Source organism: Montipora foliosa, chromosome 2 (genome assembly GCF_036669935.1).
Source record: "Montipora foliosa isolate CH-2021 chromosome 2, ASM3666993v2, whole genome shotgun sequence".
NCBI classification, from domain to species: domain Eukaryota; kingdom Metazoa; phylum Cnidaria; class Anthozoa; order Scleractinia; family Acroporidae; genus Montipora; species Montipora foliosa.
Window position 1 is genome coordinate 48,782,022 of NC_090870.1, and position 24,421 is coordinate 48,806,442.

At 39.7% G+C, this 24,421-nt stretch overlaps 1 protein-coding gene and 1 long non-coding RNA gene across 2 annotated transcripts; one reads left to right on the top strand and one right to left on the bottom strand.

The window, feature by feature from the left end:
* The first annotated feature begins 1,619 nt into the window (after positions 1 to 1,619).
* Positions 1,620 to 23,742, top strand: LOC137993396 (laminin subunit beta-4-like). Its single transcript, XM_068839223.1, has 12 exons — positions 1,620 to 2,807; positions 7,140 to 7,307; positions 8,311 to 8,466; positions 9,310 to 9,522; positions 10,096 to 10,785; positions 11,315 to 11,461; positions 12,484 to 12,772; positions 13,394 to 14,157; positions 15,638 to 15,874; positions 16,338 to 16,487; positions 18,986 to 20,244; positions 21,824 to 23,742. The coding sequence occupies exons 1-12, from the start codon at positions 1,829 to 1,831 to the stop codon at positions 22,358 to 22,360; spliced, it is 5,589 nt and encodes a 1,862-aa protein (XP_068695324.1). The 5' UTR covers positions 1,620 to 1,828; the 3' UTR covers positions 22,361 to 23,742.
* LOC137993401 (uncharacterized) lies at positions 7,346 to 21,902 on the bottom strand. Its single transcript, XR_011121865.1, has 5 exons — positions 21,763 to 21,902; positions 18,768 to 18,907; positions 15,630 to 15,866; positions 9,407 to 9,505; positions 7,346 to 8,350 (listed from the first exon to the last, which is right to left on the bottom strand). It is a non-coding gene; the product is annotated as an uncharacterized lncRNA (long non-coding RNA).
* Positions 23,743 to 24,421: the final 679 nt, after the last annotated feature.

Genomic DNA, 24,421 nt, shown 5'->3' on the forward strand with positions numbered 1-24,421 from the left:
TGTTCTCGTCCTCAAAGTGACATACTGACAAGATTTGCCTCTGACTTAGGGGTCTTTATGCATAATGCATAAGACCCCAAAAACCAGGCTGACATGAAATTTATTCGTGTTCAGGTTCCAAAACTGGACAGGCTGAGCATCTCCCACTTTCCTCGCATGTGAAATGTTATATATTATGTAGTCAAGGAAAAACAAGCAAGAGTCCATGTTTAAAGTTTCCGGCTTATGAAATGAACTATGGAGAATTGGTTACACGCCACATATTGTTATTAAATTTTGAACAAGATTTACCTCTAAAACACAGATCACATGACAGAAGTCCCTGCTCCACTGATGAACAACTAAGTGAAAAGTTTCCCCTAGACTTGTTGAGTTATTATGGCTAGGAGATATTTTCTGGTGTTTTTTATTTGTGTAGCTTAATTAGTGACATGTACACTGGCCTGTGACCTGTGTTTTAGACCTGCCGTGAGAAAGGAGAAATTTTCCATATCATTGACATGCCTGTCTTATGGCGCTATCCATCGGACAAATCACTATCCTGTGGACAAATCATATGAAAATCATTTGAGTTGACCACTGGATATCGTTTCGCCAACAAGGTAATTCTCCCTAATAACATAGAGGGCAAAATTACTGAATACTGATTGGTCAATGAAGAGGGCATTTTTTTCTTAATTTTGCTTGAGAAGAGGGCAAAATTACTCGCTCATGATTGGTTGAGCGCCAAAAATTCTCGCTCCTGATTGGCTGAACGTATCTCTTCCACATTCAGTTGGTTTCTTCTGTTTGAGCAAAACAACTTCGTCTTCATCGAAGTTTGTCTTTTAATTCGCGCTGCATTCGCCGAAAAGGCATAAAGATTAAGAATTGGCTTTAAAAGATGATCTGAAATTTGAATTCTCGAGTGACAAGAAGAAGGGCAAAAGGTTTTTTTCGTGAAAAGCTTAAAACTTGGATCGACTTACATGGCGCCCGGCGTAGCGGGATTGTGTGGTTGAAAAACAAAATGATTCCTTTCGTCAAGGGCTTTCAGTTTACCACGACATCTTGCAGCTCAACGAAAAAAAAGGTCACAGAACAATTTGCCATTGACGGGAGGAACGAGTAGCTCAAATTTGGTGGATTTTTTTGGACAAACCGTTTGCTATGTTTACGGATGCGTATTTGCAAGTGGTAAAAACCTCTACATCACAGGTGAATAAAATAAATTGAAGCTTAACATTTGGTTTAATCGTTGTTACTGTTGTTCGGGAATGAAAGTCGTATTTTCCTCTCGAGTGGATGTAAATAAAAATCATCTATACTCGTTTTGGACACAAAGAGCAAGTTGACTTGCTTGTCTGTTTGTCAGTTGTTTTCAGCAACTTCTGAAAACACGCGTGATATTAATCCTTAATTTTACTCGGCCCCATGCGATTACCTATACAAATAAAGATTCGATTTGACCCAGTGGATAGGCCTGGCCCCAGTTGTTCAAAGGATGGATAGTGCAATCCGCCAGATAAATCACTATCCACTGGATAACTCAATTGGTTTTCCTATTGTTTATCCGCTGGATAGTAATTTATCCAGTGGATAGCGCTATCCATCGTTTGAACAACTGGGGCCTGGACTGTTATCTGTATCCATGACAACGTTCGATTGCAACAAAGGCAGCCAACAGTAGGAAGCTTTCTTTATAACTTTAAACTGTCGGTAGATGCGATCGGTTAGTTAACTTGAATTCACTTTTATCTGACTAGTATTTCATCGCCTTATCGCGACTTAAAAAACCGAAACGCCTTGATTTATTTCGAACCATTTCCGTATCGAAGGAAGGATAATAATGCCTCCAAGGAGACAATTCATCAAGGTTGTAATCATATGTTCGATTCTGGCGGTGTTTATGGCAGAGGTAACAAGGAGCGCTAATTTTTGTCCGATTAGTACAGCTTGTGTGCCTGGTCCAAGGAATTTAGTTAAGATGGAGCATAAAACTGTGACCGCTACAAATACGTGTGGAAATCCACCCACCAGATACTGCTCAGTGAAACCTCCGAATGAGTGCGATTGGTGCTATGAAACTAATCATACCGTGGACAAGATGAATGACGACGATTTTAGCACCAGATGGCAGTCTTTAACGTGGTGGGATTGGTATCAAAATAACAACAAGACGGACGAACCTTTGAAGGTCAACGTAACGATTTCTTTCAACAAGACGTATTTGATAACAGGAGTTATTCGCTTGATTTTTAAGTCCCCGCGACCGATCGAAATGATTCTGGAAAAATCTGTCGATAAAGGGATAACGTGGACCGCGCTTCAATTTTACGCAGAGGATTGTCTTCGCCGGTTTAATATGAGCAGTACGCCTGATGAAAGCATTTCCAAAGGCGACTTTGGTCTTTATTGTGTAGAGGACTACAGTGATTTTCTTCCTGAGGAAAATGGTGAAGTCAAGTTTGACTTCCTCCAGCGTTACACGACTAGAGGTTTCTGGAACAGAACTTTGCAGGAGTATCTTACGGCTACGGACATTCGTGTGCAGATGCTTCATCCCGGTACTGAGGGACAAAATAATCTGGAGATCAAGACAGAGGACATCTTCAACCAGTATTTCTACTCCATTGCTGATCTGAGAGTGATTGGTCGATGCCAATGCCATGGGCATGCAAAATTTTGCGATTACCCAGATCAACGGGGCAAAAATTGCGACTGCGAACACAACACTGAAGGCGATGATTGCGACAGATGCGAGCCACTTTTTAACAACAAAACCTGGATGCCTGCCACCTCAGACGATGAACCAAATCCTTGTGAAAGTAAGTCCCTTAAACTGAAAATCAGAATTTTTAACCGCGAACAGTTAAACATAAAATCATTATGTATATTGAAGCTTGTTTAATAAGTATATCATACAAACATTTATTCTTCAGCTGAGCTTTTGACTGTTAACCTTGTGGTATGCAATCATTCTCATTTTATTTTATACAGAAAAAATCGGGAATTATTTTAAGTTCATGCTAATTTTTGCGCAAAGAAGCTCTGTAATCAGCTGCTGGTGCAGCGGTATTTTTTTCATCTTTGTAATATTCACATCTTTCGATACTGCACTGATTAAATTTGCTTTTCGTATATGCAGGACGTCAGATCATGATCAAGTCTCCAAAATAACAAACGTTTGCGCCTTAGCTAGGATCTCTTGTACGAGAAGAACTCAGTGCCTATGAGCGTTCGATGATTGTCATGACAAAACCAAAACTCACCACGTTTATTCGAACACATACCGTGACACTTTTGCCAATTGTCTGTCGCTTAGTGACGCTTTAATATTTTATGAAAATGTTTAACGTTGCACGCCGAGAGAAATTTTTTCAACTGCTGATTTCTATGCAGTGTTCATACTTTTTTGTCATGTATTGCAACTCTGAACGGAAGTACAAACATTCATGTAATTAGCCAAGAACCAAGGAATTCAAGTCTTGACGATGATGGAATTCCGATTAAACCGTTACCTGACTATTGCTCGATGTTGCTCTCTGAATGCTTAAAATGCTTTAAAGCGACCGTACTTTATCTGTTATGCATTGCTTAAATGAACATTTGAGGTAAAACTCTTTCGTCGGCCGAGAAAAAGGTGTTTTCTTAGTGACTGAATCAATTTTGGTTGTCTGGGATACTAGTGGAGTAAATAAGTTGATGATATAATGATCATGCAATTCATTCATTCGTATTTAATAATCCTCAAGTTGGATAGGAATTTGCCAAGGAATAACTACACTGCAAACAAGTAATAATAATTATAAAAAAAGGACAGTGACATAATAGACAAAATGTAATAACGTATGCTGAATTGCATGAGTGAATTAACTTTATTTATACACGGTAGTAATTTCAACATAAAATTGGTTTTCAAATTAGTCGTGTTCCTATCTAATTTAATCTAAGAAATATGTGTATGGGCAAAAATACTGATGACAAATAGCAATTAATTTCAAAAAGAACTAAAAACTTATCATTACAACTATTTGTAATAATTAATACAATAACTGGATACTTTGAATGAAAATTGTGTCATTGGTGGTTGGTTGTTTGGGGGCTTTTACTTTGTGTAGAAAGACACACATGACGTAAAACAATAGAACAAAAATCGTGAAACAATACCTAATCAGAATTCTAAATCCCTAAAGACCCCTAAAGCTTTTGTTATGTCATGTGCGTCTCCTACACGAAGTAAAAGCCTGTTTGGGTGTGTGTTGGTTGGTTGGAGAGTTTTTTAAAGATCTTGGGATTCCGGATGTGTTGGGAGGAATGTACTGAGGCCTCCACAGTCAATGGGACCACCCTAATCCTCCAGAAAACGCTGTTCTGTAAGTTCCAGGTCTGGGGCAGAGGTTTATAAGCATAATTTATATGACTACAGAGTTTGAATACCACCTCCTCACAGGTTGTTCTGATCTCAGCTTAAGTCACAAATCATTTTTATTATCATTATGAACTCTGTAAGTAATAAACAGAAAATGCAAGATAAGTGCAATTGTTCTGGCAAAATGATTATTGAAGAATTTAAATTTCATGGCTGGTACGACGCGGCGTTTCGTCTCGGCCAAGAGACTTATCAGATACTTTTCGAATTCCAGCAAACTCGTTGAGCATCGCGCTCAAAGTCTCGTTCGCGAAGTCAAGATGTTAGCAGTCTGGCCTTCTATCACAGAAGGATTCCCAACTGCAAAGTTCACGAGTTATATGCAATAAAAAATTGTCAAGTACTTGTGAAGAATTTAAATTTTGTGGCTGGTATGACGCGGTGTTTCGTCTCGGCCAAGAGACTCATCAGATACTTTTCGAATTCCAGCAAACTCGTTGAGCATCGCGCTCAAAGTCCCGTTCGCGAAGTCAAGATGTTAGCAGTCTGGCCTTCTATCACAGAAGGATTCCCAACCGCAATAAATAATAAGACCTACGATCATTTGTCTCACGGTGTAGTCACTTAGGGTGCGTTCGATTGACACTATTCCGGAATAAGAATACATGGAGTGATGATTTAAAACGGTATGTCTGGCATTTTGAAGCAACAAGGATAATAAAGATATGTTTAAAATAGCCTTTTAGCAGGTGTTTGACAATTCTAATGTGAATCTCCATAAAAATCAAGAATTTCTAACTTCTATTCCATGTATTCCTATTCCAGAATACGGTCATTTGAAGGTGCCCTTAAATTACGTTGTAGATTGTGATGTTTTGTTGTAGTTCGTGACAATTAAGAATGATGTTCCCTATGGAAGTTCGTTGCCGTACTGATTCCTGTCATTTTTCTTGTTTGTTGGTATCCATGCTTCAGGAATTTCAATTCCATTTAGAGTGGTTTTCAACTTACCCTGCGAGCAGAGGCCCTTCGATCTTCCTAGATAAGTCGGGAAGAGGAAGGAACCTCTGCCAGCCGCCTCGACATTTCGTGTTGAGCATGCGTTAAAAATTCAAACGTAACGTATTCGGGAGTCAGTCACGCCTGACTAGTAACCGCAAAACCACAAAACCAAAACAAACAGTAACGGATATTTTCGAACAACTCTGGCAAACACACGACAACCAAGGAATCATTTCCTCAAGATAGTTCAAGTTTTTAAATTGCCATTTTAATTTTTACTGAAAAAATTAATAGGTTTCTCAATTCTGGTAAACTAGCTTCTGTAACCGACATACGGAAAAATTCTCATGGGAATTTAGACAGTTTAAAAATTGTCACGCTGTTGTAAATTTAAAAAATATCGATGACGCGTGGCGATTGATCATGCGCACAAATAAAAAAAACAGGTTTGGCAAGTTGAAACTGGACTGACTCATCCATTTCTTTGGATGAGCGGCAAATCAAAGAAAGTCGAGGCGGCTGGCAGAGGTTCCTTCCTCTTCCCGACTTATCTAGGAAGATCGAAGGGCCTCTGCTCGCAGGGTATTTTCAACTGAGTGTCGAATGTAATTAGCGAATTACTTTGGTTTTGCATTACTTCACTCAATGATTGGTTCAAAGTTCTCGCGCCACTTTTTCAACCAATCAGAAGTGAAACCAAAACCAATCGTGGCTTGCGTGTACACATTTTCCCGCGCTTTGTGTCGGCTACGTGTAATTGCTTTCCGTGTAATTGCTTCCAGTTTTGATTGGTTTACTGGATTGTCTCCGTCCTTTTTGATTGGTCAAAGTAATTACTTTGGTTTTGGTTTTACGACACTCGTTTGAAAAGCGCTCTAATCTCTGTTGATGTTATTGGGGTGAAGTCTTCATAATTATGTGGATAGCTTTGTTCACTCTGTACATTCATTTTTACTGTTTTTGCAGTTACACCCCAGTCACATGTGTTCTCCACTTCAAGCTTGTTTATTCCCTCACGCCCTAATTAACTCTTCTTTCATATGTGTTATTGGCTGATACTTGGAATGACATTCCATTGGAAAATCGCTAGAAACCATGTAAAAATTTTATTCAAAAAGGCACTCAAACAATTTACTACATGTATGTTGCTCAGTATTAATGAATTACTATTTATTAATATTTTTTCACTGTCCAGTTTTCAATAATTATGCCCCTCTCCTTTCTGTGTAATTTGTCATCATGAACTATGTTTTGTACTCTGCAATCTCTGTATCTGTATGGCATTTATGTTTATTGTATTCTGGATTGGAGGAAATTAAATATATAAATTAAGAAATTAATAAACTGATACAGCTCACAAAAATCTTTTAGACATCATGACACTTGATGCTTTAAATTTTCACAGATTCTCCCTTCACTTTGTTTTATAATAGTTTCCCAGACAACATTATTGTCTGTCGTATGACTAACGCTCATTTCCATTATATCAAGCATTCTGATTGGTTTATTGCTTGAGCATTATTCCATCATAATGCCCATGAGCTAATTATGATTTATGGAAATTAAAAACTAAACTAAAGTTACTGGTAATTCTAATGCCAAATTGGCAACAAAAGCAAATGTTATTGCTTTATTTTCACTTTAAGAATGAAGTTTATTTTGGTGCTAGTGGGAGTACATGCAACTGTCAATGATAAACATGTAAGAATGAACAGCAAAAGGTGTGTGCATTCAGTTTCTTGATTGTTGCAAGTCTGTCACTCACATCTGACTTTCTTTTTCTTAGAGTGCCAGTGTTACAAGCATGCTAGTAGCTGTCATTATAACAAGACTCTGGATCATGGGGTGTGTGACAACTGTAAGAACAACACCACTGGTCTTTTCTGTGAGAAGTGTCTTGACACATTCTATCGCAACATGAGTAAGCCCCTTGATGACCCTGCAGTTTGTTTGTGTAAGTATTTCTTTTCAAACATTCAAAACAATTATTAGGTTGCTCTAAAACCTGCAAGCTGCTCCTGTGAGTGTGTTTTGGGGGCAATTTTAGTTGATTATTATGTTATGTCTTAATCTGTTCCCTCCTAATTGCAAAAGTCACATTTGTGGATTTAATTACTCTCTAATGCCACACAATTATTTTACTTTATTATGGGGACCATTTCAGGAGAATAAGTGTTAACCAGGGCCCGGTGGTTCAAAAGCCGATTAATGCTACATGTAATCTCAGATTTTATAATTATTTAAGGAGTTTATTTCTCTGCTCCCAAATGCTGTTCAACGCTGCTATTCGGCAAAACTTTACATTAGAACAAGTCAATCTTGAAAAACAAAAATAAGCAAAAGAAACTTTCACCAAAAAGTTGACAACATGAAACAAAAGTTTACTCTAATCCTGGATTAACTTTATCGGATTTCGAACAACCGGGCCCAGGGGTTTTATTAGAAGCTGGGACCTAGGTACTAGCACCCATCTACGCTGAGTACAGTACCCACCTTTGTTCAAAGGAGGTCTCAAGATCAAAAGCCAGACTACAGGTACTTTGTGTAAGGGGTGCACGCTTACTCTATCACATTAGGTCCCTTCTACGTTAAAACTTAATGAAACCCCTGGTTAAACAATGTCTATGTCCACTCAATAACTATGTCAATCCTTCCAATAAGAGTCTGCAAGGTGATACTTGTAAATCCTGTCCATTACTCAGCTGCTCAATTAATGACACCTAAATACCAAATTTTATCACAAGTTAGTGCCATTCATGTGTCAGAAAAATCTGTTACTGGTTGGTTTGAGATCCACTAAAGGAACCATTGGTTAACCAGGCCTGATACTGATACATGTAGGGCTATCAATGTTTGCCAGAGTTATGTTGGCATCAGTTGACAGTAGTGAAAAGGAAAAAGAGCATGTTTTTTATTGTTTCTAACTGATTATTGCTTTGATCTCTGCTTTAACGTAGCCTGCAATTGCGTCATGTTTGGTATCACAAACAATGGCACCTGCAATCAAACAACAGGACAGTGTGAGTGTAAGCAGAATGTGACTGGTCGACAATGTGGCCAATGTGAAGATACTTTCTGGGGTTTTGATCTTTCTCCCAAAGGTGACTGCCGAGGTAAGTAGTAATTACTTGGTCTTTATAATAAGTCTTCAGTTAAGGTGGAGCCTGAGAGCCACTGAAATCACCTGCAACATTATGCCCATCTACAGCTGTGCTCAAAATTAAATATATTCCAGGTTGTCCCTGTTTCAAAAGCTGGGCGGCTAAACCCATAAATTTGGTTGCCCTGATAAATGTTTGGTTTCCCATTAGGAAACCCCCTATGGAAAAATGCATGCCTGTTGAGATGCAATCGCGTGGCATTGGAGCTTGAGTATCCCATAATATTAAGTGCACACCTGTGTTTTTTTTGTGTGGAAGTCTGGTTTTTTTTGTTGCATTTTAAAAATCCATCGCCAGTTAAATGTTTGTGATCATTTTCACATGATTTCAAGTGCAATTTGGAATAAATGAGCACAAGTAAAACATTTTGAAAGACCATGCGCAAAGTTGACAGAGCCCATAGGGCAAGTGCAATTTTGTAGTCTGAAAAGATTTAAAGCTGCTTAATTTATTATTCCAAATTGCACAAGAAGAGTCAGGTGATTACTTGTTAATAATACACTAGAAAAAATTATAAGATGGCTTATCATAATGAAGTGCAGGAGCAATGAGGGTATCACGATTGTGAATCATGGTGCTAATATGGTTTGTTAACTCTTGGCACTGACATACTTTTTTTTTGTGCACTGGCATTTTGTTACCGGTACCTGAAAACTGCATTTCTCTTAGCCAATACGTGTGGAGAAAATTTTCAATACAATGTTATTCATATAAGCTGCCTGGAATAGTCATAAGTGCTTTAAAAGGAGCCAGTACATGCTGCCTCCATAATGTGGTTTTACATAAATTTTGCAGAATGCGCCTGTAATGCTAATGGTACAAAGAATGGAAATTTAAGCTGCAACCAATTTTCGGGCAAGTGCCCATGCAAGGACAACATCTATCAACGTACCTGCTCAGAGTGTAGAAATGGCTTCTTCTCCTTCCCAACAAATGTTACTACTGACTGTCTTCAGTGCGACTGTGACTATGGTGGAAGTCTAGAAACAATCTGTGAAAAAGAAAATGGTTGGTATATAAAAGAACGTTTTCAAGAGTATAGCATTCACAATTTTAACATGCACCTGATTTGTGCAAGAAACTGCACATACTGTCCCCTTATTGTTCTCCTCGACTTAGCAACACTTTTCTCCATAAAAGGCCTGGTGGCAATTATTAGGTCACAAAATTTAAGGTTCCAACCTTTCCTTTCAAGTCGACATGAACAGTTACTTTAGTTGTCCTTAATAATATGATAACCTAATACTCTTACTCTCCAATCCTGATTTGCAAAACCTCTTTGTTATAATATCATATACATGTAGTGTTCATGCTAAGACTCAAAGGGAAATTTTGTGTCTACAATGTAGTCCTCTCTCGGGGGTGACTGCGTTGGGAAATACATTGTACAGTGTAGAGTTTGTTTCTTGTACTGCAAAAATTCTATTCAGTCCAGTTTTTTTTTTTAGTTTTAACCAAGAAAAAATTTGTGACCAGCTAGCTTGGTGATGTTAGTTTGTGAGCATTACAATAATTAAACCTACATGCTACTAGTTGTATAGCTTCGATAACAATCACATTAACACTTATGTTTTGTTATAGGAACATGCCTTTGTCGAAATCATATAGAAGGAAAACGCTGTGTGGAAGCTACTCCTGGGTTTTTTGTTCCTTCTCTTGACTACTTAAAATATGAAGCGGAAGATGCAAGTGGAAATTACACACCTACGTCATACTTTACTGGAGTAAACCAATATTTTACTGGCAGAGGCTATGCAAAGATTGAGCAAAATCAGCATATTACCTTCTTGTTTAACAATAACAGATCCTTCAGTTTTAGCTTCTCCAGCTACATAGTCCTTCGCTACTCAAAGTTGAAAGAAGACAATGAGACCTTGAGACTCACTGTTAGTTCTTGTAACTCTTCTCAGTGTCATGAAATTAGAGATATCACCATTTCACTTCTATTAACTGGATCTGGTTTAGCCTGGAAATCTGAAGAACCTGTTTATTTTCAAAGAGGACGAGTTTACAATTTAATGCTTGCATTCATTGAGGGATCGTATGCCAATTCATCAGTGGAGATTGATTCCCTGATCTTGCTACCCAACATCATACACACAAGCGTTTATGTGACAGCTCAAAGTCTTGGTGAGGTCCATGGGATGACTTTCAACCAGATTGAAGCCTGCTGGAACACCTCCACCACGATTCCTGGGTTATCAAATAACCCAAAAGTCTGTGATAATGTTACCTTCTCAGTTATGGCAGAAGTTTTTGATGGTGCCTTGCGTAAGTATTTATTCAGAGGTTATTAAATTCCTTGGAAACAGAACTCCTTTTGAAATCAGCAAATTGAATGATAAACAATCATACGCACCAGGCCAAAGGTGTAAATTTTTAGTGCAATCAAGTTCAATTCCAAAATTTATTTCAGGTTAGGTTTAGGCTGTTGTAGGAGAGACGAAAAAAGGTATGAAATACGTATGCACTTGTGGATGATTTGCCATTCCATGACCTGTGGATGCTCACAGAGTTCTGTGGTGATCTGTGCAATAAAGAAGCCCATAACAGTAAATATTTCCTGTAAATATGTTATGATGTTGTTTGTCATTCTTCTTTTTATTAACATCCCCAGTTACTTTTTTTTCCCTTGGAAATACTTTTCAAGGGTAATCCCTCCTTGTTTTTTGGTCTGTGGATGGCTCGCCTGGATTATCAGTCATGCTTGAATTAATTTTTAACAAGGGGAGCATGAAGTGACCACTTTAACTGTTTGTCTTTTTTTTAAACCAGCTGAAAAAGATTGTTTTTGTTCCAGCTTGTTCTTGTAACAGCACAGGAACTGAGAATGGCACAACGTGTATGCAGTTGGGAGGCCAGTGCCACTGCAAGCCTGGAGTAACTGGACTTTCATGTGACCGTTGTTTGCCAGGGTATTTTAACTTTACTGACAGTGGATGTACAGGTACCATCTTATACTATAGACTCCTAGCCTGCAACCAGGCTCTCTATATTTGCATTGGGAGGGAGACAAAGGGTAGCAGCATATTCAAGTCCATTTCCAAAGATAATAGCTATTTCATTCATTTTAGATTTTAGCACATCAACTTGAAATGATGGGAATCTTAACAGAAAAAATTAATACCTCTTCCCATCCACATCTGCGCTGTGTTAATAAAGATAATTTAAGTCACTGGTAGTTCCTTCCGCTATGAGGCTGATATCAATGGAAGCCAATGGTGCACCCTTAACCCCCTCTCCTGCTGTCAGTGCTCCATTTTAGGGGTATTTGAAGCTGTAGCTACATGGATCAGAGGAAAGTCAAAACAGACATTGAAGTAGGGAGCCCTTGCTCCAAAAGCCACGCACTAACCAACTGAGTCATGCCTGCTCCTGTGTGTGACTTGTCGAACATAACTGCTTCCAAATTTTGGTAAAGCGAAGAAGAGTTATCTTTCAGGACATTGAGCAATCATTCCTCAAGCACCTTTTCCCCTGAACCAAATATTGCCCGTACTTAAGCTGAAATTTCAAACATTTCAACTTCTCCGAAGTTAAATCAGAAACTGTCAGGTAGCCGAAAGGCCCATGTTCTGACCTCTAAAATCTGGTTACTGATAATGCTTTGTAGGGGACAGACAACACACACCATGACATGTTGTTGCTCTCGTTCCATTTTGGCCATAATGAAAACAAATGAAATGTTGGACTTTTCCTAAATCTTGTGGGTAACACAGCTGAATTCATATCATGTCATGTACCTTAGAATCCACTGCATCCTTGTGTTTTATCATGAAGATCGGAATTGTTTGAAGATCCTCTGCATATTTCTCAAACGGACCTGTATACATTGGCATTTCAGAACTAAAACTTAAATACAGTTACATCAAAAAGGATCTTCTATGGAGTGACATTTTGTCAGTTTTAACCTCCTCAGAAAGGGAAATGATCATTTCCAACAAACAAAAATGGTTTACTCTTTTTCAGCTTGTAACTGCAGTGATCTGGGATCAACAGATTTGGTTTGTCATCCTGTCACTGGCCAGTGTCTGTGTAAGCCTGGCGTGGTGACAAGAACTTGTGGCAGGTGCAATGCAAGTTACTTTGGCTTTCGCACTGGGAAGGGATGTGTTGAATGTAGGTGCAATACCAGTGGTTCCGCAGATCTTCAGTGTGACGACACCAGTGGAGTTTGCCCGTGCAAGAACAGCACCAGTGGTAAAAAGTGTGACATGTGCCGTGAGAACTTTTTCAACTTCACTTCAGAGGGATGTCAGTAAGTACAGATGATCTCAGACGTGGCTTGTTTTATTTGTTTGTGCACACAGTGGTACTAGGTGGGCAAAGATAGACTTCCATCTGCACTGTACATTTTTAACATAGGCATATCTGACCAATACGATTTAAATGGTTACTTTTTTTAAGGATGCAGGACTTTGTTATATGTACGCATATAATGCTGTTAAATGCAATTTAACAGAGTTGACAACTAAGAGCACAAGTTTTACCTTCGCGGTCAGCGGATTGTTAGATATGCGCATGTGCCAGGATTCTTCGTGTTCTTGGTCCATAGGGCGTTGTAGCAGTTTTGTTGTAGCAGTTTTAGTCAACGTTTTCTGAGTGTTAGCGTTTTCCTGAGCGTGGGGACTCCTTGGAGGCTGTCTCCCCCCCTTTCTTTCCACTGTTTTATCAGTGTGACCAGTGCCTGCTTTTCTCCTTCCACGTGGGGGCTCATGGCTGGGTTGCCGGGATTTGCCAGCCATGGGAGCAGTCTCCAACTGGGAGCTGGCTGCCAATAGTGGAAGCTCCTGGATGTCTCAGGCACCCAACCTCCACTTTGTGAGGCAGTCGTTAACTGAACATAAGTTACTAAGAAATTTTGCTGTGTCCTTTGTAGGGCTTGTAACTGCAATGAAGGAGGGTCAAGTTCTCTTCAATGTGACCAAAGCATGGGTACCTGTCAGTGCAAAGCAAATGCAGAAGGCCACAAATGTGAGAAGTGCAAGAATGGGACACACAATAGTGATCCATACAATCCTGATGGTTGTTCCCCTTGTTTCTGCTACGGCAGGTCAAGCCGCTGCTCTTCTGCCCAAGGTTTTGTGAGGTCTCACATCCAAGCAAATTTCACCCCAAATGATAATTTTCAAATTAACAAGTCTCCAGAAGGGATCTTATTTAAAACTTTGGGGGAAGATTTACAAATTAACTTTACAGCTGGCACCTTTGTAAAATTGACATTTCAAAACCCATTCAAGGGAAACCAACTTCCTTCTTATACCCAGCTCTTCATGCTAACCATGAATTACAGCAGCCTTAATGACAGTCTACTTGCAGCTTGGAATTTAACTCTGAAAGGACGAAATCTCAATGAAGCATCTTTTAACATTACACCTCCACCTTCAACATCAAACAAGGAGTACAACTCTCAACTGCACGAGCATTACACTCTGAACAACTTGACAGCCTTTGAACTCCAAAGAATCTTGGTGGACATAGAGTCTGTGCAATTACATGGGAGTTTTATGTCTTTTGGTGCTGTAACCATAGATGTAAAGCTGGTAACTGCTACAAAAGGTGTTGGTGAAGAAGTGGGTTTTGTTGAAAACTGCACATGTCCAAATAACTACACAGAGCAATCATGTGGATTTTGTAATTCAGGTAATAAGTTTAAGGATCTAAATTAACTTGCACGGACAGGATGTGCTTCACTGCTCTTTAAAGTGCTACTATGACAAATTCACATCTTTCCTGTCTAAGCCATTTTAAGATATGAACATGTAGTCTGTACGAGAAGAATGCTGTTTACTATTTTTAAATATCTCTTTTTGTTCCACAGATATTCAATTTTTTAAATATGCAAATTAGCCAGGTGATGATGTCATAAACTCAACCGAATATTGATCAAATAGAATTAAAGGATATCTCGGCCAATTTTTATCAGAAGTGCTTGATTCTTTGCAGTAAGATTCTAGTTCCTCTGCTCCGCAATATAAGCATACCAGTTTTGTTACCATGGCAACATATTAGGTTCCAGAACTCCCTGATATTAAAGGCTTTGCTTGCCACCTTTGGCGTTCTATTTTGACATTTGCCAATGGTGCCTCATCTGCATGATCCTGCAAGCATATAGATATGTTAGGTCGAGTTTGTGGCCTTGTTAAATGTTTTTCTAGCTTAAGATCACCAAAAATATTGAAATCAGGTTGGAGGGGACTGGAAAACAGTGACTTCCCATGGGAACCAATTTCTTTATAGCCATAGGTGAGTTGCCTGTAGAACTATTCGCCTACCAAGTTTCAATGGTTTCTTCTTCAAACTGACTGAGATAGCTCTATTTTTTTTACTTGATGTTATATTGGGTTGAGTGAATGACGTCATCAGTCCTCTTATATGCATATTTTACACATTTTTCAACTTAAAGTATCTCTGGAACCAATGCAGATATTTCCAAACGGTAAACGGCATTTTTAATCTTTCTCTGAATTCTATGTGATAAGCCTAAAAATTCAGGGATAAAAAATTTGATCATAGTAGCACTTTAACAAAGCTCCTTAGTTTCTTTTGAGGAGAAGTAAGAAAGAGAGAAGAAAATACATAATTATTTAGACATTTTAAAACTGGGATTTGCGTAAAGATTTTCTTCGCCGTTTAGCATTCTGGCATCCCCCCCCCCCCCCCCCAACAAAAAAGAGAAACTCAAGTACGGGTAATCAAGTAGAAGATCCCTAAAAGGTGTGTACAGTAATTACATTTTCAATCATTGGGAGCAGGGTTGGTGCAGTGCTGGGAGCACATCCCTTCCAACAATGTGGCCCAGGTTTTTGCTCCGACTCAACATCACGTGGGTTGAGTTTGTTGGTTCTCTACTCATCTGCAACTCTTGGTTTTTCTCCAGGTACTCAAGTTTTCTCTTCTCATAACAAAAACCCAACATTTTATTTGATTTGCTTTATTTCATGTTATTTGAGTTGATTCTATAGTCTCCTCAATTAGTAAAGCTCTTGTGATCAGATAAATAAGTCAAATAAGCTGGACACTTAACACTGTATACAATTGATCATCGTCATCATCATCATCACTATTAAAGGCAAAAACACACACTTTTTTACTTAGTTTGTTAATTTCATCACCTCAACAGGGTATACTCGTACAATACCCAGAAGCTTTCCAACCCCATGGACTCCATGTGTTCTTTGTTCTTGCTCTGGTCGGTCTGCTGATTGCCATCCAGAAAATGGAACTTGTTATAACTGTCGCACAGGCTCCGAGGGTGAACACTGTGAGAGGTGTCAGCGAGGGGTGGATAACACCACTGACTGTACACTTTGTAGACATGAATTCTTCGGACTGACTCCTTCATCGGGTGGCTGTCAAGGTAATGACATTTCAACAATAAATGATTCAATTATTATTATTATTATTATTATTATTATTATTATTAACCGTTTTGGCGACTCTTTAAGCCCCCTCACACTGCCTCACAGTGACTTGTATTACCTAGAGTATCCTTCAGTGTTATTCACAGTTTTTACAAATGTATCGTAGCATAGTAACCTCTATGATGGAGGTTATCCATCTTATTTGAAATCAACCACGATACGTTTGTTTTGGGAAGCAGTTCTCTATGAGAAGTTCTAAATCCCTCATTACTTTTCCTTTGCGGTGGTTCTGAACAGTATAGTCTGGCACTAATGGCAAACCAGAACTACCACTTAACACGTCTCTAAGATACATGTAGATCACTTCTATCTTTCATTTTATGATACCTTACGCGTTCCATTTATTACGGGTTGGCCGTATTCATGACACAGGGCTAATGTAGTATATTTTTTTACAAGAATGCGATTGTGTGCTTCCCAATACGATGTATGGTAACAGCAGTGTGTGCAATAAGACATCTGGTACATGCACCTGCAAGCCAAAAATTGGTGGAAGACAGTGTGATCGATGCCATGAAAATGCGTACAATACAAGCAGAGGATGTGTCGGTAAGTCCCGGAAGAGTACTTTACGTCCAAGTTCATTTGAAATGCCGTGAGATCACGTTTTAACAGGCACGACCCATTGAACCAACATATCCGAAATTTTCGTTTGTTTAACGGATGAAGCGGTGTCGCCCCATGCCCGCTCGCTTCAAATTCCTATATATACATGTAGGTATGTGCGGCCCCAAAGGCCAAAGGGCAGGGTTTTTCAGCCGTTTTGGTCATAAATAGGGTATCGATTTTGGCCAATTTTCCGCCATTTTGGTCATAAATAGGGTATCCATTTTTGCACTCTAGTCTTTAGAAGCTACTTCTTTATCATGTAACCTAACTGATAAAAGCAGATAAACATTGCCTTTAACATTGGTCTGAACTAGGGAAATAATTATAAGGCAGGTCTGCACCATGGTATTGATTTAAGGGTCAGGTCATAAATTGGTATCAAATGTTTGGTCAGGTCATAAATATGGTAGGGAAATCGCAAAATTTGGTCATAAATAGGGTAAGGGTTTTGGGAAGCGGGCCGCACACCCCTACCCAATTTTTCTGGGATTCCTCCCCCCCGGGCCCGGGGGGAGCCGAACATCTCATCGAAATGAATTGAAATGTCCGATGGACCAGACAATTCTGAAATTTCTCATTTTCCGGAAAATGGACAACCTCGGTAGGCTAACCAAAAGTTTCGAAACGACTATTTTGAAAAAATACCGTTTCATTCCTTTCTGTACCAGACATTCCAGAAATTGTAACTCAATGGATCGCGTCAATGTCTCATGAAATGGTGAAGCCGAAGACAACCAAAAGAATGAGAGCACAACTTGTATTAAAGAACCGATATGCGTTTTCACTAGAGCCTCCTCGAGAACGGCAGTCAGTAACTGGGAATATCCTAAGCATTTGGGACCGAGTTGGCAAAGTGGGGAAGAAGCGCATATTTACGGTGGCCCACAACTGTCACATCAAAACCAAAATGCTCACGGCAAATTCAAATCACCTGCAGCAAATTCAAATCACTCACAGCAATTACAAATCACTCACAACAAATTAAAAATTATTGACCATCCTTGGCGTCTTAGTCACCTCCGGCCAGCGGTGCAGGACGTGAAAGAATATTTTTCACACAAGAACCCGCTACCTGCGAATCGCATACCATTAACGGGGACATTGTTTTTGACTAAGTTTAACCCATTCACACCTCAAACACCCTAGGACGCCCCACCCCCCCCCCCCTCCCCCCCATTGACGAGTAAAATCGTCTGGCGTTAGAGTGAGTGTCACTCTCAGGGGTCAATGGGTTAAGTAGCTTTTTCTTCTACCTCAACGAACGTGAATCATGTTTTGTTTTCACTGTAAGTCTACCGTTGCTCAAGGTTCCAATTACTGCTCCAGCTGTGGACAAAGTAAGTTCTCCCTAGCCATTTTGACAACATATTTCCTTTTAAGGTGCAATTCAAAACGGCGAGGTAAAAACTTACTTTGTCCACAGCTGGAGCAGTAATCGGAACCTTCAGCAACGGTAGACTTACAGTGAAAACAAAACATGGTTCTCGTTCGTTGAGGTAGAAGAAAAATCACTGAAAAGCTACTTAACCCATTGACCCCTGAGAGTCACACTTGATAAATTTTACTCTGTCTAACGCCAGACAATTTTACTCGTCAATTAATTGGGGGGAGGGGGGTCCTAGGGTGTTTGAGGTGTGAATGGGTTAAACTCAGTCAAAAACAATGTCCCCGTTTAATGGCGTGCGATTCGCAGGTAGCGGGTTCATGTGTGAAAAATATTCTTTGACGTCTTGCACCGCTAACTGTAGGTGACTGACGACGCCAAGGATGGTCAATAATTTTTAATTTGTTGTGAGTGATTTGCTGTGGGTGATTTGAATTTGCTGTGGGCGATTTGTGATTTGCTATGAGTGATTTTAAAATGCTGTGAGTAATTTAAATTTGTTGGGAGTGATTTGAATTTGCTGTGAGCATTTGGTTTTGCTGTGACAGTTGTGGGCCACCGTACATATCCTGTACAAGTGTTACCACAACCCACAACTGTTTGACCCTGTTCCTTGCGATGTCATTAGTTAAACCCTGAGAGCAAACAACTGTTTCCCACACTCCAGTTATCGTTTTCTCAGACCCGAATTAATTTTTTGATTTCTGTCATCTGTCTCTCTTTCTAGTTTAATTTATGCATTTGTGACATGAGGGGTGCTTTTGTGCGTTAATTGTTTAAAAGGCACAATATTTGGCAGGAAAGCTGTTCTAAATGTAGACGGATGAGAAAACTACCTCTTCAAGGGGAGATGTAGGAAGAATACTTGGCTCCAAGCCATGAGCTCCTCTCGGTTTTTACAATGATGTAATCTGACCTGATCTGATTGATCACATCAACTGTGGGAATCCGTTGCCGGGTCCGTTGCTAGGTTATCCTAGGCGAGAAAACCAAGGAGAACTTCAGTTAATTAATAATATTAATTCAAGGCTATTCAAATGTGCTTTCTTCCCAGACTGCCCTGAGTGTTATCGCCTGGTTTACCAAGAAGTGGAACAGCTTCGAGGCAGCGCAACCACACTGGAAGATACAATAGACCGTCTACGAAATGGTAACATTGGCGACGTCTCATTCGCTGAGAGACTCTCGGAAGCTGAAAACCGTGCACTTGGTTTCTTAACTGAAGCAAAAGAGGCTCGGGAGATTGAGAAGAATCTCACGGAGGAGATAAAAGGACTTAACGAGACTCTAAATCATCTGGAACGCGTCTTAAGACATGAACTTGTTCCTGATTTGAATGAACTATCAACAGACTTGACCTCTACTCTTGCCAATAGAAGTACTATACAGAGCCTCATTTCTCTAATTCGTGATGCTGTTCGTCATAGTCATAATGTGCTGAGTATGTCCATAAGTCTTTCTCTAAGAGAGGCCCAGTCCATGGTCGAGGAACTCATTGATTTGGTGCCATGGTTTAGTGAGCTAGCGATGAATTTCACATCAGAAGCGAATCGCACGAATGCTACTTCGTTTGAGATACAAGTTAAGGTAGACGAGGCCGCAGAGAAGATATACAATGCACAACTTGTAGCTGAAAATGCAACGTTTGAGCAGAAGAAACTCGATAAAGACCTCAAACATCTGAAAAGCCGTGTTGATAGTATACAAACTTTGGCCGAAAAAATTAACTCCACGAGTTATGCTCTCCACGTGAATGCTTCCAACGTTCTGGCACAAGCAAATGAGACTTTGTCAGAGGTAATGTCATTAGATCCTGCCAAAAACTGGGATGCCATGAGGAGAATCGTGACAGCGATTGAAAATGCAAGTACAAGAGCCCAGGGTATAGTGTCACAGACTCAGAATATCACTATGAGGTATCAGAATTTAACCTTTCAAATTCAGCAAGCTATGGATGACACGAAAAGGTTGACTTATCATGTTAGGAACGCTCAATGGCAGGTACAAGCTATTCTTGGCGAAGCACGCAGGGCCAGAACAGATGGTTATAACGCTGTGCAGCTTGCCACAAAGACTTTAACGGACGCAAACGAAATGCTGCAGATTCTACAAAATTTTGAAGCAAATTCCAGTGAAGCTCAACGGTTAGCCAATCAATCACTGCGTAGAGCGATCATGTATAACTTCACTAGCTGGAACGCAATAAAGTACACCCAAGAGATTAACGCTTCCCTTCAAGATACTCTTGAAAATGCAACACGTGGGCTGGCCCTGGCACAGCAAGCGTCGAATTTATCCAACGCTGAAAATCAAGTAAGTGATTAAAAAAAGTCACTTAGAATGAAAATTCAGGCACTGGCACTGGATATAGTTAGTTTCACGGTGGTTTTGCAACTCAACCTACTAGGCCGGCATCTTCTGCAACCGTTATTTGTTCTGTTTGCAGAATCCCCTCTGTAGAGTATATCATTCTTTTATTCAGTGCCGAGGGTATCGTATTCTCTCTTAGGGCCGATTTACACGGTACGATTTTTGTCGCATGCGACAAGCTCACGACAGGCTTACGGCATGACTTACGATTGTCGCAGCGTTAAAACATGTTTTAGGGCCGATTTACACGGTGCGATTTTAGTCGCATGCGACAAGCTCACGACAGGCCTAAGACATGACTTACGATTGTCGTAGCATTTTAAAGCATGTTTTAGAATGCTACGACATTTTTCTTGACGTACACAACAATTGTAAATCATGTCGTGGGCCTGGCGTAAGCCGTTGTCGCATGCGACAAAATTCGTACCGTGTAAATCGGCCCTTATTTATCTGTTTTGGCTTTTTATGTTTCATTTGATGAACTTTATTTAAACAAGGGTCAACTGTACGAAGAGCTGGGGCACAAACTGGGAATACTGTGCAGAAATTAAATCAAAGCGTAGGTTGCTTTTTGAAGGACGGGAAAAACCGTACGGAGTACCCGCAGACAAACCTCTCAGAGCAGGGTAGAGAACCAACTGAGAAACTCAACCGACATGTGACGCTAAGTCTGGGAATCGAAGTCGGAACCCGGCCGAGTGCTCTCCGCACCACTGTGCCATCCCTGCTCATTTTTAACAGTTCATGTAAATCCTTGCTTGCGCGCGAGACGTTTCTTTCTTTCTCTTTTGAACAAATCGTTGAATCTTGAACATAAGGAAGAAAAAAGTTGGAAAAAGTAAGCTCGTTTTAATCCATCAGAAAAACAATATTCTTCATTGATGTGTATTAAGCTGGTGTGTAAAATATCTGTGTATTTCAGGCATTTTTTTCTCTTTTTTTCAAAATCATTTTTGACTTGCTCTACGCGATCATCGGAGTACGGCATAAGTCATAAACAATACAGCAACAAGAGAAGAGCTTGTTCTTGCTTGAAGGGTTATCATCACTGCGTAGGGGCGGCGGAAAGGAAGGGCCTGGGGGCTTGCCAGCCTCCCCCCCCCCCCCCCACTTTTTTCCGACGGTTTTGTTTCCTCCGAAACCTCGCCCCTTCCCCTCACATTTCCGTGATCCATACCGAAACCTAGCTGATTTTTTAACTCCTTCGCCCTGAGGGGTTCCCCATTTATGGCTAGAATCATCAGGTGTTTGCGCAAAATCTTTAAGTGTTCCTCTGCCGAAAAAACAGAAGGTGAAGACGCGTTTCTAAGACTGAAAAAATTGGCAAATTTTGCCAGGTTTCAATCAATTTTCTTTCTCATCGTCCTTAGCTGTACATGACAAAAAACCTAATGTGATTCTTGAAAAGAAACAAAAAATCAGTTATGTGGTGGTCTCCATTTATATAAAGATGTTTCTTACCCAATGAATTTAGGATAGTGTAACGCTTCCCCTTTTTCACGATGTCTCTTTGTGTTTTTAGGAAGTTTCGATTATTCATCATGAGGCCAACAGGCTTTCCCAGGATGCATCACGGTCTAAGTACACAACTGAGTACTTTGGTTACGTCAGACTGAATGTCACATCTATCAATTCCACCACTCAACCATATATCGTCGCATGTACACAAAATTACTCTTCTAAAGCTTCCGGAGCTCTTCAACAAGCTTATTCAGCGAAGAGAGAGGCAGACGAAGCTGATACAAGTGCAAAGAATTTAAAAATGACGGTTGATCGCTTGGCACAGGAGGTAAAAAGGCTACCGGAAGTTAACATGTCAGGGCTTGCTGGGCTGAAGAAAGAAATACAGACAATAAGTACTGGGTTAACACAAAGGAACGTTACGCACATAATTAGACAGCTTAAAAGGGCCAAAGACGATCAGCAGAAATTTGTAGATGAATACCGAACAAAGGTTACACAAAGGAGGATTGAAATCGCGGAACTGAAACAGCTTCACGAGTCTTTGCTAACGACAACATGCGTGACGCCATCATCAGAAACGATGCTGGAATCATGAGAGCGATAATTTTTTAAAATATTTTATAAAGCATATAATGTATAATGTAAATAGGAAAACTGTTTAGTAAAGGTGTGATACGCATAGAGGGCAAGTTTTTCCTAATCGGAAAAGAGCGGAAGACTGAGCGCTAATTCTTCGCGCGAATTATCGCCAGATCTCTCGGTCTTTTCCGATGAGGCCAATTTGATCAGGTTATGATTTACTGGTCATCTGAATCTCGTGTAAAAATAACAAAGAAAATTAAGCCACAACAGGAGTCCACAACTCAATTAGTAGAACGGAGCGTTGTTTAAGGACGTGACCTTTCTCCAATAATTGCTGTCAAAAGTCCGGACTAAAGAACTGTGATCGGGCGAATCGTGAAAAGATTTCAAGAAAGATTTCAAACTGCAATCCGACTCCGAGTGTCAAACTCTGCAAATGCCCACATGACACGCCGGAACAGGAGACACTAATCACATGGAGTCAATGCTGAAATTGGCCTCTTCGTACTTCGGTAAAGAAAATCAAAACGCCCTTAAGGACGGTGCCTACTAATTAAAGATATTTTTGCCCCGGTGTGTGATTATGCAGAAATGTAGGTTTTAACAAGTGTTATTGAAATCCAAAAAGAAAATTGAGGGTAACCACGCATTTTTCAAAGATAATTTATGAATAATATTTGTAAAAAGCTTTAAAATACAAAGCAATGTATGGCGTTCTTTCTCAAATTGAAGCTTAATTATCTCTCAAAAATGTATGGTTACCAAGAGTACTTACTAAGATCTACTTTCACCGGATAGTTTTAGACTGCGCAAAAATATCCCTGTATTAGTAAGCATAGGCAATAGGAAATCCGAGTACCTGGAGATGCGCAGAACGTATGCGCAACAACAATAGTAGGCGCCGTCCTTAATTGAAGCTTACGTACCAAATATAAAGTTTAAGTGTCCAATTGTAGTTTTATCCTTGATATTGATCCTGATATTGAGATTCAGTTTCCCGGTTTATAATGAAGAGAAATACAACAGCTGTTCAACTTTTTATGTGGTGCATACATAAGCTTCCACCAAACAAGACTCGATAGGCCTGTTTTAGCCTGGGGCCGCGCCATTACACGAACCAATTTTTAATGAAATTCTGCATGTCTAAAATATGATCATCCTTTTCAGAGGTCAGTGCAGAAAATATATTTGAACGCTGAACTTAAAGACTATTTAACACGCTGTACAGTAAAATTCCCACGTTGCTGCATTGGGAATTATCGAATAGGGTACCAAATCAAATTAGTCAGTTATATTTTATTAAAAGCCCAAGAATCATCCATTTCGATATCTACAACATTGTTTTCTTGATTGCTTTTGACAGTAAGTAAATAAAAGGATTCATCTATCTTGTAGCATGTCTAGAGTACCATTGCTCAGATTTGAAGAAATTTGATGCCGGCTTTATCAACAGTACAGAATTGTTTTCCATGAAAACAGCGCGCGGGGGTTCGTTTCTCAAAGTCTCGAGAACTTTTCGGGCCCCAAAAGCCATTCGTGAAACTGCTTGTTTTTGAAAGCCGATCTTTTAACGTGTTTTTAAGGTAACAAAAAGAAAAAAGACTGTGAAGTTTGACGACTTAAATCCTCTCCGTTCTTGAGATACAAAAGGAATTGTAACACCCGAAAATGACCCGTAAAGTTTCGGGACTTTCGAGAAACGGGCCCCTGGAACCTTACTGGAAATTTTTCGCATCGCGTTTACGTGAAACGACAAATGGCAAGTTTCTACTTGTCACGAAGCACGAAAATCATTCTCTTACTCTTAATCTTCTGTTTCTTGAGAAGTTGCTTAATATCCGTTGCAACAGTCAAAAATGAGCTAAAATCAAATACGTTTTCGTTATTTTTTGCGTAACTATCATTTAACATGTCTTTCACGTATATAGATCAAAGGGCGACCAAGAGCTGGTCTTTTTGTTTGATGCTAATTCAGGAATATTTTTATTTCAAATTGAGGGCAGTGGTCTATAAAGTGTTTTCACATGACGTCATGGCGGCCATGTTTGAGGAGTGACACAAAGAAACAGCGGCC

Coding starts and splice junctions, on each gene's coding strand:
- LOC137993396 (XM_068839223.1), top strand. CDS start 1,829: ATGCCTCCAAGGAGACAATTCATCAAGGTTGTAATCATATGTTCGATT. Junction 10,786..11,314: donor AGTTTTTGATGGTGCCTTGC/GTAAGTATTTAT, acceptor TTTTTGTTCCAG/CTTGTTCTTGTAACAGCACA. Junction 20,245..21,823: donor TATCCAACGCTGAAAATCAA/GTAAGTGATTAA, acceptor TTGTGTTTTTAG/GAAGTTTCGATTATTCATCA.